This window comes from Aotus nancymaae, unplaced genomic scaffold (genome assembly GCF_030222135.1).
Source record: "Aotus nancymaae isolate 86718 unplaced genomic scaffold, 86718_ANA_hifiasm-v0.15.2.pri h1tg000012l, whole genome shotgun sequence".
NCBI lineage: Eukaryota > Metazoa > Chordata > Mammalia > Primates > Aotidae > Aotus > Aotus nancymaae.
The window spans coordinates 46714807-46730653 of NW_026988423.1; the positions used below are offsets into that span (position 1 = coordinate 46714807).

The following is a 15847-nucleotide window of genomic DNA, read 5'->3' on the forward strand; positions in this document are numbered from 1 at the left end:
GTGCAGTGGGCATGGTTCTGGCTACATGGGGAACAGGGACACGGGCGTTAAGGGGGTGATGACCCCCATCACCCAGAGGCCAAAAGCCTCAAAAACCCTGCCTGAGGGCCACCTGGACACACAGCTGGGCACCAAAGGGATGCCCAGGATCAAGACCAACAGGGTCAGGGTTCCGGTCCCTGTCCTTGGGGAATTGGTGGTCTCGTTTTGGGGAGAAATGAGCAACATCCTTCCCAGGCTGAGCGGTGATACCAGAGGTGATGTGAGTTGGGGCAGAGAGCCATGTCCCAAAAATGTCACTGATGGCCATACCCCTCTGTCTTCAAGGATGGAATGTAAACCGAGGGCCGAGCCATCGGTCAGCTGGTGGGAATTAGGCATTTTGATGACTGGGAGCTCCAGCGTTGCTGAGGCCAGGACAATGGGAGGGGACATGGGGACAGACACCTAGAAGTTACAGTGGCGGGGCCGTGAAAAAGACAGCTCCTCTGCCCAACTGGCACTGGAGCCACCCTTCGGCCACTTCTTCCTTCCAGGAAAAAATGGGATCCCAGGCCTGGACAGAATCATAGGGGCTGACTGGCTCAGAGGTCCCCAAAGATTACAGGGTTACAGTGGGGACAATCAGCATCTCTGTGGCTCTCCTGAGTCAGGACTGGGTAGGGGGACGTGAAGGAAAAGATAAAGGACTTAGCCAAGATCACCCAGCAGCCTGGGGCTAGAGCTCTGGGTAAACTGACTCATCATCCCTGGAGCACGGGTGGGCGGCTGCCCCAGGGGACTTACATGGACTAATGAGATCTTTCGTGTCTGTCTGTCCATCCAGGTGCAAGTTCTTCAGTCTGACTGAGACGCCAGAGGATTACACTATCATTGTCGATGAGGAGGGATTCCTGGGTAAGTGTTACTCTCCCTAGGGGCTCGGCTGGACCACGCTGGCTGGTCACCTCCTCATTTCTGCCCCCATCTACTGGTCAGCTAGAAAAATAGCAGAGTAGCTGAGCTCGATGGCTCACACCTGTAATCCCAGCACTTTGGGAGGTGGAAGCAGATGGATTATGAGGTCAGGAGTTCAAGACCAACTTGGCTAAGATGGTGAAACCCTGATCTCTACTAAAAATACAAAAAAAAAAAAAAAAATTAGCCAGGTGTCATAGCAGGTGCTTGTAATCTTAGCTACTTGGGAGGCTAAAGCAGAGAATTGCTTGAACCTGAGAGGCAGAGGTTGCAGTGAGCTGAGATAATGCCACCACACTCCAGCCTGGACAACGGAGCGAGACTCCATCTCAAAAAAAGAAAAACAGCAGTGTATTTCCTTCTCTCCCTGGATTCTGGAGGGTCCCCTCCCCTCCTGCTCTTGATATTGCCCTAGGAAAGGCTCCTGAGCTAAAAGGGTCAGTAGGTATGATGTTACCCAGCTGAGAATTAGATCAACCAAGAAGGAAAAGGAACATGTTTCATTGAAACCTGCAAAGTGCTTTAAAACATCCTCAGCTAGGTGCAGTGACTCACGCCTTTAATCCCAGCACTTTGGGAGGCTAAGGTGGGAGGATCACTTGAGCCCAGGAGTTCAAGACCAGCCTGGACTTAGTAAGACCCTATCTCTGCTGAAAAATTATTTTAAATTAGCTGGACATGATGGCATGTTCCTGTGGTCCCAGCTACTTGAGAGACTGAGGCAGGAGGATCATTTGAGCCCAGAAGTTGGAGGCTGCAGTGAGCTGTTATTTCACCATTGCTTTCTAGTCTAGAACACAGAGCAAGACTCCATCTCTTTAAATAAAAAAAAAAAGAGAGAGAGAGAGAAGTACCTAGCTGGCAAGAGCACATTTAAGAGGACTTCCCAGAGAAGGCAGCACTTGAAGTGAACCCAGCTAAAAGAGTGAAAAGCCAGACAGGGTGGTGGATGCCTCTACTCCCAGCTACCTGGGAGGCTGAGGAGGATTGCTTAAACCCAGGAGTTTGAGACTGTAGCATGCTGTGATCACACCTGTGAATAGTCACTGCACTGCAGCCTGGGCAAAATAATGAGAACCCATTCCATTTATTTATTTATTTATTTATTTATTTATTTATTTATTTATTTTGGAGGTGGAGTCCCGCTCTTGTCCAGGTGGAGTGCAAGGGTGCAATCTCAGCTCACTGCAGCCTCCACCTCCCAGATTTAAACCATTCTCCTCCCTCAACCTTCTGAGTAGCTGGGATTACAGGCACCTGCCACCACACCCAGCTAATTTTTGTATTTTTTTTTTTTAGGTTTCACTCTGTTGGCCAGGCTGGTCTTGAACTCCTAACCTCAGGTGATCCTTCCACCTCAGCCTCCCAAAGTGCTGGGATTACAGGCATGAGCCACCGTGCCTGGCCTGAGAACCTGTTTCTAAAAAAAAAATAAATAAATAAATAAATGTCCCTCTCGAGTTGGAAAACGTTCAGGGAAGGGATACTTTCCAGGCAGAGAGAACCCCATGTGTGTGCAGCCACGCCTCCAGTACTGGGGACACACTTGGCAACCCCAGGAAACTAGAGTGTCAGAGAAGAGACAGGAGGACGTGGCTTGCCTGGAGGAGGAGGGATCAGGGAAGGTTCCTCCATGTGGCTGTACACACATGGGCTTCTCTGCCTGGAAGGGTCCCTCCCTTAATGGTTTCCACCTGGCACAGGAGCACTTAAATTTAATGACTTTTTTTTTTTTTTAAAGAAACAGGTGCTTGCTACTTTGCCCAGGCTGGAGTACAGGTGTGATCATAGACAGCCTAAAACTCCCGGGCTCAAGCAGTCCTCCCACCTTAGCCTCCCGAGTAGCTGGAGTTAGAGGCGTGCAGTGCCATGCCCGGCTCTGGACTATTTCCTTAACTCCCCTCCTGTACTTTGTTTGGGTTAGAAGAAGCCTGGGGAGTCTTCTGCAGCGTGGCTCTTTCTGGGGACTCAAAAGAGGAAGCTCCTGATGAGCTCACGTGCCAGGATTCACTCAAGGTGGTGGCAAAAGTATTAAAGGAAAAATATTAAAGATAGCTTTAAAGAATAATCACAAACCTTCTTAGGAGGCTGAAAAGTTTTTACATAGTTTCAGTAAAAGTTTCAGCTAAAAGCAGCCTAAATCCTCTTTACATTTAGTTATTTTTAAAAGCAAGTAACTAAAATATATAGAGGAATTTATCTAAATAACTTGTTTACTCGTGTAGTCTTAAAACTAATCTTTAAGCCAGATAGCCCTCTCAAAAAAAAGTCAACCAATAATATTACCCGCTAATAGTGTTTGTTTTAAGCTTCAAAACCTGCCCTTTAATCTTCCACCCCTAGTAGTGTTGACTCAAAGCTTTTGTCATTTAATGTGTGCTAAATAAAAGCCAGAGGCAGGCATGTAAAGGCCAGCAGTCGCAACTGTTTACAGCACTTTGCAAAGAGTCTATAAACATCCCACTCAGTCAAACTAGCAAAACATAATATCTGTGTGTCAGTATACTTTATTCATCCATCATTAAGTCAGAGTCTGCAAGACAGACCCCAACAAGTAGTAACCCCAACACACATGATCATGGAGGACTTCCTGGAGGAGGTGATATTTTTGCTGGCCTTGTGGGGAAGGAAGAAAACATGTCAGGAGAGTTGAATGAGAAGATACGGGTGCAGAAGCAAGGGCCAGGTCCAGCCTCTGAAAAAGGGGAAGACTGAGGTAGGCAGGGAACATTTGGATCTTATTCTTTAGGCATTAGGGGGACCATTGAAGGTTGTTGGGCCAGGATAGTCATCATTAGTAATGAGTTGGGGTAGAGTTCCCCTGGGGTGTGTGCAGGAGAGGGAACAGGGAGGGAAGTGGGAGCTTCCCGGGGGTGAGTAAGCTCTGTTCAGATAGAGGTCCTTGGGCCCAGGCTGAGACCCTCACTGGCACAGGGAAGGAATTGCCTGCAATCCTTCAAACCTGCCATTCCCCAGAGCCATCCATAATGGCCCTGTGACTTTCAATACTGCCCCTCCCTGAGCCTTTCCAGCCACAGGCGCAGCACTGAGGAACAAAGGGAGCAGTGGGAACGCAGGTTTCAATTAGCCCAGTGAGGCCATAGAGGAGAGGGTGCAGCCGGCCAGCCTTACCTCTGTGACTTTGGGGTAAAAGCTTCCCTTCCAGTGTGCGTTTCCTGGTCAGGAAATCAGGCTGCTTGGAAATCCATTGTTGCCCAAGAAAAAAAAAATTGAGTACATTTGTTTTTTCTTTTTCTTTCTTTCTTTTTTTTTTTTTTAAGATGGAGTCTCACTCTGTCGCCCAGGCTGGAGTGCAGTGGCGTGATCTCGGCTCATGCAACCTCCACCTCCCGGATTCAAGCAATTCTTCTGCCTCAGCCTCCCGAGTAGCTGGGATTCCAGGCATGCACCACCAAGCCCAGCTAATTTTTTTGTATTTTTAGTAGAGATGGGGTTTCACCATGTTGGCCAGGCTGGTCTTGAACTCCTGACCTCTGGTGATCCACTCGCCTTAGCCTCCGAAAGTTTGTGAGCCACTGAGCCTGGCCTCTTTTTTCATTTTGAGACAAGGTCTCACTCTGTCACCCATGCTGGAGTACAGGAATGCCACCATATCTCACTGCAACCTCAAACTCCTGGCTCAAAGGATCATCTTACCTTAGCCTCCTGAATATCTGGGACTACAGAAGTGTGTCACCACACATGGCTAATTTTTTTTTTTTAAGAGATGGAGTCTTGCTATGTTGTCCAGGCCAGTTTCGAACTCCTGGCCTCAAGCAATCCACCTGCCTCCACCTCCCCAAATGCTGGGATTACAGGCTTGAGCCACCACGCCCAACCTGTGCATTTATTTAAGTACTATCTCCTGCACTCTTTCTTTGGGGTTGCAGATAGGGGAGGTATACAGAATAAGACCCCCATTCCTCACCCTTACTAAACTTAGGATCATTCTAGTGGCCTGAAGAGTAAAGACTAAATACCACCAGCCACAGTGGCTTACTGGAATCCCAGCACTTTGGGAGGCTGAGGCAGGAGTTCGAGAACAGCCTGGGCAACACAGCAAGATCCCATCTCTACAAAAAGTACAAACATTAGCCAGGTGCCATGGTGCACACCTATAGTCCCAGCTGCTTCTTAGGCGGCCAAGGTGGGAGGATTGCTTGAGCTTGGGAGTTCAAGACAAGCCTGGGAAGCATAGTGAGATCCCGTCACTACAAAAAATACAAAAACTTACCCAGGCATGGTGGCGTGTCCCTATAGTCCGAGCTACTTGGGAGGCTGAGGTGGGAGGATCGCTTGAGCCCGGGGTATTGAGGCTGTAGTGAACCGTGATCGTGCCTCTGTACTCCAGCCTGAGCAACAGAGCAAGACCCTGTCTCAAAAAAAAAAGAAGAGTAAGGACCCATTTTATAGCCGGGCACAGTAGCTCACACCTGTAATCCCAGCACTTAGGGAGGCTGAGGCAGGCAGATCACAAGGTCAGGAGATCGAGACCATCCTGGCCAACATGAAGCCCCGTCTCTACTAAAAATACAAAAATTAGCTGGGCGTGGTGGCGCATGCCTGTAACCCCAGCTACTTGGAGGCTGAGGCAGGAGAATCCCTTGAACCAGGGGTCAGAGGTTGCAGTGAGCTGAGATCATGCCACTGCACTCCAACCAGGTGACGGAACAAGGCTCTGTCTCAAAAAAAAAAAAAAAAAAAAAGACCCATTTTACAAGTGAGAAAGGAGATATTAACCTGCCCAGAGCTAGTGAGTGAAAACCAAGACGGGACAGGAAGTAGGAAATGCTCTCAGGGCACCACCAGCCTAAATAAGGAGAAAGTGCTGCCGGGAAGTGATGTGGGTGGTGTGCCACCACGTGTGGCCCAAGACAGTCTGAGAAGGCTCTCAGGGGGTTGCAGCAAGATTCGGGGTGGGCCTAGGGGCTGCAGTGTGAGGCCAGGAGGACAAGCTCTACCTCTCACCTCCTCGGAGGCTCTGCTTCTGGAGGAGAGTTTGCTTTTTGTTTGCTTGCTTTTTTCTAGACAGAGTCTCGTTCTGTTGCCCAGGCTGGAGTGCAATGGTGCGATCTCCACTCACTGCAACCTCCACCTCCCGGGTTCAAGCAATTCTCCTGCCTCAGCCTCCCAGGTAGCTGAGATTACAGGCGCCCACCACCACGCCCAGCTAATTTTTTTGTATTTTTAGTAAAGATGGGGTTTCACCATGTTGGCCAGGTTCATCTTGAATTCCTGATCTCAGATGATCCTCCCGCCTCAGCCTCCCAAAGTTCTGGGATTGCAGGCGTGAACCACTGCGCCTGGCTCACGGGATAGTTTTTGGATTTTTTTTGTTGTTTTTTGTTTTGTTTTGAGATAGAGTCTCACTCTGTTATCGCCCAGGCTGGAGTGCAGTGGCACGATCTCAGCTCACTGCAACCTCCGCTTCCTGGGTTCAAGAGATTCTCTTGCCTCAGCCTCCCAAGTAGCTGGGACTACAGGCATGCACCACTATGCCCAACTAATTTTTATATTTTTAGTAGAGACAGGGTTTCACTATGTTGGCCAGGCTGGTCTCGAACTCCTGACCTCAAGTGATCCGCCCGCCTCAACCTTCCAAAATTCCAAAGTGCTGGGATTGCAGGTGTGAACCACTGCACATGGCCCACTGGCTAGTTGTGTTTTTGGTAGAGGAGTCGTCTCACTATGTTGCCTATGTGCGTCTCAAATTCCTGGCCTCAAGTAGTCCTCCCACCTTGGCCTCCCAAAGTGCTGGGATTACAGGCATGACCCCAGGAAGAAGGATGCTGACTCTGGCATGGGGAATGAAGGCCAGTGCCCTGTCACCCAGTTCTGCAAACCTCCAGGGCCGCAAACATTGCTTCCCACCAGAGAGCCTCCTCAGCCACTCTTAACATGAGCCAGGCTGTGTGTTCACTGGCAGCTTTGACAGTTGGAAGCTAGCAGCTGGTCATGGTTCAGTGGACCATGGTTCAGTGGTCTTTCCTGGGAGGGCAGGGGATGGCTTGTAAATGACACGAACCAGCAGAGTTCCTTATTTAATATGAACGTTGTTAAGAGATTCTTGGTCTGAGCACAGTGGCTCGTGTCTGTAATCCCAGCACTTTGGGAAGCTGAGGCAGGTAGATCGCTTCATCCCAGGAGTTCAAGATCAGCCTGGGCAACATGGCAAAGCCCTGTCTCTACAGATGATACAAAAATTAATCTGGTGTGGTGGCGCCTGGCTGTGGTCCCAACTACGTAGTGAGCTGCGGTGGCAGGATCACCTAAGCATGGGAGGTTGAGGCTGCAGGGAGCCATGATTGCGCTGCTGCACTCCAGTCTGGGTGACAGAGCGAAACCTTGTCTCACAAAAAAAGGTCTTGGCTCAAATGGGTACAGTATGTCTGTGGCAGAGAGGGTGTACATGTGTATATTCTGATTTTTTACGTGCGTGACTGACTGTGACTGAGTCTCGCTCTGTCGCCCAGGCTGCAGTGCAGAGGCATGATCTCAGCTCACTGCAACCTCCACCTCTCAGGTTCAAGCAATTCTCCTGCCTCAGCCTCCTGAGTAGCTGGAATTACAGGCACCCACCACCATGCCTTGCTAACTTTTGTATTTTTAGTAAAGACAAGGTTTCACCATGTTGGCCAGGCTGATCTCGAACTCCTGACCTCAAGTGATCTGCCTGCCTTGGCCTCCCAAGTGCTGGGATCACAGGTGTGAACCACTGTGCCCGGCCTCTTTTATGTATTTAATGAGCCCTGTGTGCAGTGCTAGGTGTCCTGACAGATTCAGAGGAATGTTAGAAGCCTCTGGGTAGTGGGCAGAAGCTTAGACCTGCCCAGCACTGATCTGGGCTCCACATCACCTCATCCATCACGGGTCCTTGTCTGTGAACTGGGAACAGCAGTACATCAGTTGGTCCATGCCACGCTTGGTAAGGCATGGTCAGCAGGCAGTGACCGATTGAAAGGTGGAGAGGTGGCCACGTGAGGTGGCTCACGCCTGTCATCCTAGCCATTTGGGAGGCCAAGGCAGGAGGATCACTTGAGTCCAGAAACTTGAGACCAGCCTAGGCAACATCTCAAGAACCCATCTCCACAAAAAAAATAATAATTAAAAATTAGCCAGGTGTGATGGTGTGTGCCTGTAGTTCCAGCTACTCAGGAAGCTGAGGTGGGAAGATTGCTTGAGTCTGGGAGTTTGAGCTGCAGAGAGCTGTGATCGCACCACTGCACTCCAGCCTGGGCAACAGCGAGACTCTCTCTTAAAAAAAAAAAGGCAGCGGCAGCAGCTCTGGGTTCTGCCCAGGGCTGAGGCCGTGAGCAGGGCAGGCAGACCAATCCATCAGACAGGCTGCCTGCTTCTGGCCAGCTGTTGACTGACCTGAAATCCTCCAGCCAGCAGCCGCCGCCTCTTCCCCCGCACCCTCGTTTGCAGCTGGCCTCAGGCCTGGGCTTCTCCCCAGGACCACTGAGTCTTGGTTATGTCAGCACCCCCTCAAGGTACACCCCAAAGCTTCACCGCCTCGGAGGCTGTATCAGCAGCTGCTTCTGCTGGGGAGGACAGAGCCAGGATTGGCCCCTCGGAGCCCGAAGCCTGTGCCTTTGATAAGAGATAGGCCTCCCACCGCCAAAGACTGGGGCCACCTTTTCCCATTTCTGTGCAGCCACCTGGCTCTCCAGCTCCCCGTTGGCTGACCACTGGCCCTTCTCAGCCAGCCAGACCAATGGGCTCCTTGGGCTGTGGTCACTATGGTGACCAGAACTGGGCAGGTAGGAAGGCATGGGCCTCAATTTCCTTCCTCTCAGGCCAAGCTCGCCTTTCCCCAGGAATCTTCCTCATCATAGCTGCCTTAGCTCACCCATCTCTGAGCCCCTCTCTCCCTTTTTATCTACTTACCTTTTGACACAGGGTCTGGCTCTGTTGCCTAGGCTGGAGTGCAGTCACAACTCACTGCAGCCTTGACACCCCAGACTCAAGTGATCCTCCCACCTCAACCTCCGACGTAGCCAGGACCACAGGCATGTGCCACCACGCCTGGCTCATTTATTTTTTATCTTTATTTTTTTAGAGATGGGGTCTCGCTGTGTTACCCAGGCTCGTCTCAAATTCCTGGCCTCAAGCAGTCCTCCCACCTTGGCCTCCTGAAGCAGTGGGATTACAGACATGAGCCACCACCTCCAGCCTCAGCCCCTCCCTTTTTAGCACCCTATTTTCTTAGGGACTTGGTACTTTTCATTTGGTGCCCAGGACAGTGTGTGGGTCCTTGAGTCAGACCTGTATTGGATTCCTGTTTCTGTTACTTCCTGAGTGATCTTAGGCAGATCACTACCCCTTCCAGCGTTTCTGGACTGTTGGGTATACAGTGAGCGAAATAACCCTGCCTTGACCAGGCACAGTGGCTCACGCCTATAATCACAGCACTCTGGGAGGCCGAGGCAGGTGGATCACTTTAAGCCAGGAGTTCAAGACCAGCCTGGCCAACACGGCAAAACCCCATCTCTGCTAAAAATACAAAAATTAGCCAGGCATGGTGGTAGGCGACTGTAATCCTAGCTACTCAGGAGGCTGAGGCAGGAGAATCGCTTGAACCCGGGAGTCAGAGACTGCAGTGAGCCAAGATCACACCACTGCAGTCCAGCCTGGGTGACAGAGTGAGGCTCCATCTCTAAAAAACAAAAACAAAAAACCCCGCCTGTTTGTAGGATGGTGTCAGAGTCCACCTCCCTGTGCCGTGCCCCCTCCCCACTCAGGGCCTGGAACTCGGTGCGTTTAGGCAGGTGCCCAGTGATGCATGAAGAGTCCCACCTGCAGCCTGGGCTCGAGTTTGCACCTGCACATCTGTGGACACACACGCACACATTCAGGGCTACTCAGGGACTCTGTCTGCAGGACAGGGCGGAAGGGGTGGCTCAGACGTCTGGATTCTGGGTGTGCACGAGCTAGGTAAGGAGCCTTAGCAGCTGCTTCTGCTCTGGCCTCCGCCCTGCCAAAGTCAGTGTCAGCCCCCGGGACTTCCAGGCCCTCAGGAGGGGCAAGGGTGACAGTCACTGCCCACCCCCCATGGTGCAGCATCTTCAGAGGCCCCCCTGGAGCTGCCTGTTCTTCCAGAGAAGCCCAGTGTGCAGGGCTGGCTGAAGCAGAAAGAGAAACCCCAGAGCCCCACCCTGTCTTCTCCTGGCCTCCCCTCCACCCAGAGCCTCCCCGGGAGGTCTCCGGGAACCCAGTTTGAAAGCCAGTTGCATGTAGGACAGTGGGCATGATGACAGCACCAGACCCACAAAAGGGTTGTAAGGACTCAAGGGCATTACCCTCTACTGACACTGTCGTTTTACGTCTGAGGAAACTGAGGCTCGGCACAGATCAGCCACTTCCCCATGTGGCTCCTGCTCTGCTGAGCTGCCTGCCACGTCCTGCGTCATCTGAAGGCCTTCCCTGCCCAGTCCTCCCAGGAAGCAGCCTTGGATTCAAATCCCATCCTGTTGAAGGCCGGGCATGGTGACTCGCACCTGTAATCCTAGCAGTTTGGGAGGCCAAGGCAGGAGGATCACTTGAGACCAGGAGTTCGAGACCAGCCTGGCGAACATGTGGAAAACACCATCTCTACTAAAAATATAGCTATGCGTGACGGTGCATACCTGTAATCCCCGCTATCGCTCGAGCCCGGGAGGTGGAGGTTGCAGTGAGCCAAGATTGCGCCACTGCACTCCAGCCTGGGCGACAGAGCAAGACTCTGCCTCAGAAAACAATCCCATCCTGTTGGAAAGTGAGGCTTGGGTGAAGCTGGCCCCAGAGCCTCACCCCCTCCTCTCTGACCTGCCTTGCCCTGCCCTGGGGACAGCCGGGACCCCAGCAGTCAGTCACAGGGCTGCCTTCTGTGTCTCCCTGCAGAGCTGCCCTCCTCAGAGCACCTGAGTGTGGCGGATGCCACCTGGCTGGCCCTGAACGTGGTGTCCGGTGGTGGCAGCTTCTCCAGCTCCCAGCCCATCGGTGTGACCAAGATCGCCAAGTCGGTCATCGCCCCACTGGCCGACCAGAACATCTCCGTGTTCATGCTGTCCACGTATCAGACAGACTTCATCCTGGTGAGCCAGTCGTCACGGGCGCGCCTTACACACTTACACCCGCCTGTCGTTCACACGCATGCTCGTTCCCACCCCCCACCCCTTGCAGCCTCGCCCTTCCACCCTACTCCGGAGTGGGGGCAGGGTCTCAGAGTGAGAGCTCGGGACCTCAAGCCCACATCCCCCAGGGCCACCAGGCACACGCTGCCACAACTTCTTGCCCTCAGGTACGCGAGCGGGACCTGCCCTTTGTCACCCACACGTTGTCATCAGAGTTCACCATCCTGCGGGTCGTCAATGGCGAGACCGTGGCAGCCGAGAACCTCGGCATCACCAACGGCTTCGTGAAGCCCAAGATGGGTGAGCTGGGGGCGGGGTTTGTACACGGGAAACCTCACGAAGTTACCAGATCCAGCCACAGACCAGCCTCACTATCAGCACGGGCTTCTGCCCACTGAGCGTGAATGGAGTGCCAGGCAGAGAGGGATGCAAAGGGCCCGGCTTGGTGGCTCACGTCTGTAATCCCAGCACTTTGGGAGGCTTAGGCAGGTGGATCACCTGAGGTTGGGAGTTCGAGACCAGCCTGACCAACATGGAGAAACCCCGTCTCTACTAAGAATACAGAATTAGCCGGGTATGGTGGTGCATGCCTGTAATCCCAGCTACTCAGGAGGCTGAGGCAGGAGAATCGCTTGAACCTGGGAGATGGAGGTTGCAGTAAGCTGAGATTGTGCTATTGCACTCCAGCATGGGCAAAAAGAGCGAAACTCCATCTCAAAAAAAAAAAAAAAAAAAACGTGACGCAAAGGTCCTAGGTAGGCCCCACTGCCATGTCTAGAAGGGTGGTGGGCGTGCACACAGACAGCAATGGCCAGAGGCCACTGCTGCAGCAGGCCACGTGTCACGGCGGGCCTCCCTGGGCAGGGACTGTGGAGCTGAAGCCTGGAGCACAGGAGGGAGCGGAGCCAGGGGGTGACAGTTGGGAAGGGCTCCCAGGCACCCAGCACAGCATGTGCAAAGGCCCGGGGCCTGCAGCTGAGCTGGAGGATCAGGGCAGTGGTAGGTGGTGGTAGAGGCTGGACAAGCAGCGGTGCCTGAGTTTCTCTGGGCCTGCGGCTGAGCGGGAGGGTTGGGGCGGTGGTAGGTGGTGGTGGAGGCTGGACAAGCAGCAGTGCCTGAGTTTCTCTGGGCCTGCGGGTGAGCTGGAGGGTCGGGGCGGTGGTAGGTGGTGGTAGAGGCTGGACAAGCAGCGGTGCCTGAGTTTCTCTGGGCCTGCGGCTGAGCTGCCCCAGTCCTCTTCCCGGGCCCTACACCCACCCACGCTGCTGTTTTCGGTCCCAGCCTCAGTGCCCGACATCTCTGTGCTGTTACAGTCCAGAGGCCGGTCATCCACCCCCTGTCCAGTCCGAGCAACAGGTTCTGTGTCACCAGCCTGGACCCCGACACACTGCCTGCTGTCGCCACACTCCTCATGGATGTCATGTTCTACTCCAATGGGTAGGGCTGCCTCGGGCATGAGGGGCTGCAGGGTGGGCTGGGGGAAGGCACGGCTCTGCCAGGAGCTCATCTGAGGTGGGGAGACACAGACTTGCCCTGGAGCTAGTCTGAGGGAGGAGACACCAACCCACCTGGAGCTAATCTGACAGGGGAGACACAGACCTGCCCCAGAGCTAGTCTGAGGAGGGAAACACAGCTCTACCTAAAGCTCCAGTCTGAGGGGAGAGACATCCTACCCTGGGAACACCAAAGTTTGGTGAAGCTCCAAGGACACATTGGGAGCTGTAACAAACTGCCCGCTCCCCACTAAGCTCCAAGGACAGGCCCAGTCTGTTGTGGAGCTGAGAACTCAGATTTTTTCATTTGGTGAACAACAGACATTGCATCACTTCCTCAGTGGATTTTGTAAAGCTTAGGCCGACACCAGGTGGGGCAGGGCAGGGCAGGGTCCAGCATGCTGACGGTCACCCCAGCCTGTGCCCTGAGGTGCGGGCAGACCCAGGAAGGGGCCCATGCAGCCTGTGTGGGGGGTCGCCAGGCCTCCAGCACTGCAAAGCGTAGCACTCGCCTCTGTGAATGTGGTGAAATCATCCCCATTGCATTGCGAGCAGGATGAGAAGGACCCTGGCCCAGGGTTGCCCAGGTGGCATCAAAGCCTGGGCAGGGCCCAGTTTCCCTGGGCAGGTGGGCAGGCGCCTCAAGGGCTCCACCCTTACTAGCTCCCCCCAACCCCCAGAGTGAAGGACCCCATGGCCGCCGGGGATGACTGCGGCCACATCCGCTTCTTCTCCTTCTCCCTCATTGAGGGCTACATCTCCCTGGTGATGGATGTGCAGACGCAGCAGAGGTGAGCCAGGCCCTGGGGCGGACGCTCAATCCAGGGTGGGCCCTAGGGTCTGGGGGGACTCTGTGATGGGGCCATCACCCACTTTGTCTTTCTTATTTATTTATTTATTTATATTGAGACAGTCTCACTCTGTCACCCAGGCTGAGTGTAGTGATGCAGTCTCAGCTGTCTGCAACCTCTGCCTCCCGGGTTCATGGAATTCTCCTGCCTCAGCCTCTCGAGTAGTGGGGATATAGGTTCCAGCCACCACGCCCGCTGATTTTTATGCATTTAGTAGAAACGGGGTTTCACTATGTTTGCCAGGCTGGTTTCGAACTCCTGACCTCAAGTGATCCGCCCGCCTCGGCCTCCCAAAGTGAGGATTACAGATGTGAGCGTTGCCTCCCCGATTCAAGTGATCTGTGTGCCTCAGCTTCCTGAGTAGCTGGGACTACAGACTCATGCCACCACACCTGACTTTTGTATTTTCATTTTTTTATTTTTTTTTGAGACAGGGTCTCACTCTGTCACCCAGGCTGGAGTGCAGTGGCATGATCTCAGCTCACTGCAACCTCCACCTCCTGGGTTCAAGCGATTCTCCTGCCTCAGCCTCCCAAGTAGCTGGGACTGCAGGCACACACACACCACCACACCTGGTGTATATATATATATATATATTTTTTTTTTTTTTTGTAGAAACAGAGTTTTGCCATGTTGGCCAGGCTGGTCTTGAACCCCTGACCTCAGGTGATTCACCCACCTCAGCCTCCCAAAGTGCTGGGATTCCAGGCATGAGCCACCGCGCCCAGCCACTTTGTCTCTAATAAACCCTCACTGTCGCCCTTTGTCATAAGTGAGCCGGCCCCTCAGCTCAGAGAGGGGCAGGAGTTGTCCAAGGTCCACTGTGGGGTGGTGGCAAAGTGGGAATTTGAACCACAGCCCCAGTGTTATTTGTCCCTCAGCTTCTGCTCTGGACCTGGGAAGAAGTGTCCAGACTAGCCTTAGCAAGGAGCCCAGGGGTCTTGTTCTAAACCCCAGCCTGATATCACCCTCCCCGTCCACCTCCCCCCAAGACAAGGAGGCTATGGGGCGAATGGGTCCAGGGTGTCCGGAGGGGATGGTCCTTGCGGGCCCTGAGCTCTGGCCCACCCGGCCAGCCCCCTGCCTCGCTCTGGCTGGTGCACCAGCACGCCAAGGAGGGAGCGCAGTTCACATCAGCCTCGGGGATTCTTCTCTTGCCCCCTTTGAAGGTTTCCTAGTAACTTGCTGTTCACAAGTGCATCCGGAGAGCTCTGGAAGATGGTGCGGATTGGAGGACAGCCCCTGGGATTCGGTGAGCCCTCGGGGGGATTGCATGGGGGAAGGGGGGAGCTGGCATTGCTGCGCCCACTCACGCACATTGACCTTGGTGACTCCGCCCCTGCTGGGGGGTACGGATGAGACTGAGGTTTGGGGAGCCTTAAGTTTCTGTTGCTTCCCGGTGTGTGGCAGGTGTACACAGGCCTCTTGAGGACGGGAGGAGCAGGCCTCGATTAGAGTGCTTTCATTTTGCCCCCTCTCGAAAATTAATAGAAAATTAAACAGCTGCATGCAGTGGCTCATGTTTGTTATCCTGGCACTTTGGGAGGCCTAGGTGGGAGGATCCCTTGGACCCAGGAGTTCTATACCAGCCTAGGAAACATAGCAAGGCCCTGTCTCTACGAAAAAAAATTAAAATTAGCTGGGCATGGTGGCAGGCGTCTGTAATCCCAGCTGCTCAAGAGGCTGAGGCAGGAGGATTACTTGAGCCCAAGAGTTCAAGGCTGCAGTGAGCCATGATCACGCCATTGTACTCCAACCTGGGCGACAGAGCAAATCCTCGTCTCTTAACGATAAAGAGGCCAGGCGTGGTGGCTCGTGCCTGCAACCCAGCACTTTGGGAGGCCGAGGCGAGTGGATCACCTGAGGTCAGGAGTACGAGACCAGCCTGGCCAATATAGTGAGACCCCATCTCTACTAATCATACAAAAAATTAGCCGGGCATTGTGGCTTGCGCCTGTAATCCCAGGTACTTGGGAGGCTGAGACAGGAGAATCGCCTGAACCCAGGAGGCAGAGGTTGTAGCGGCAGTGAGCCAAGATTATGCCACTGTCCTCCAGCTTGGACAATATAGCAAGACTCCATCTCAAATAATAATAATTTAATTTAAAAAGAAAGAATAAATTGGGCTGTGATAAACGTTAAGGAGAAAAAAAAATCACTCCCTAGTTCAAAGATAAGACCTGTTGGCAATGTTTAAAAGTGTTTTCTTCACATAAGTACGTGTAATCGTCAGACAGAAGTATCTTCACGTAAGTATCTGTAATTGCCAGAGAGCCTGACACCCACCACTTTACCCCGAAATACTTCTCCTTTTCCATCCTGGGAAGAAACACTTTTTCCTGTATAACCACAGTGACAGGATTCCACAGGAGAGCATTTTCAGTCATTCCCTAAGACTCAGTCTTGCCTCTATTTCCACAATTGTCCATAC

General features: G+C 53.1%; 1 protein-coding gene across 1 annotated transcript in view; it reads left to right on the plus strand.

Moving 5' to 3' along the window:
- CASTOR2 (cytosolic arginine sensor for mTORC1 subunit 2) overlaps nucleotides 1–15847 on the plus strand; it is a 64049-nt gene that overhangs the window by 40053 nt on the left and 8149 nt on the right. Inside the window, exons 2-7 of the mRNA XM_064375628.1 lie at nucleotides 827–897; nucleotides 10840–11033; nucleotides 11240–11372; nucleotides 12386–12509; nucleotides 13246–13356; nucleotides 14586–14668. Coding sequence (XP_064231698.1) covers nucleotides 827–897; nucleotides 10840–11033; nucleotides 11240–11372; nucleotides 12386–12509; nucleotides 13246–13356; nucleotides 14586–14668 — 716 coding nt within the window. The remainder of the gene's footprint in view (nucleotides 1–826; nucleotides 898–10839; nucleotides 11034–11239; nucleotides 11373–12385; nucleotides 12510–13245; nucleotides 13357–14585; nucleotides 14669–15847) is intronic.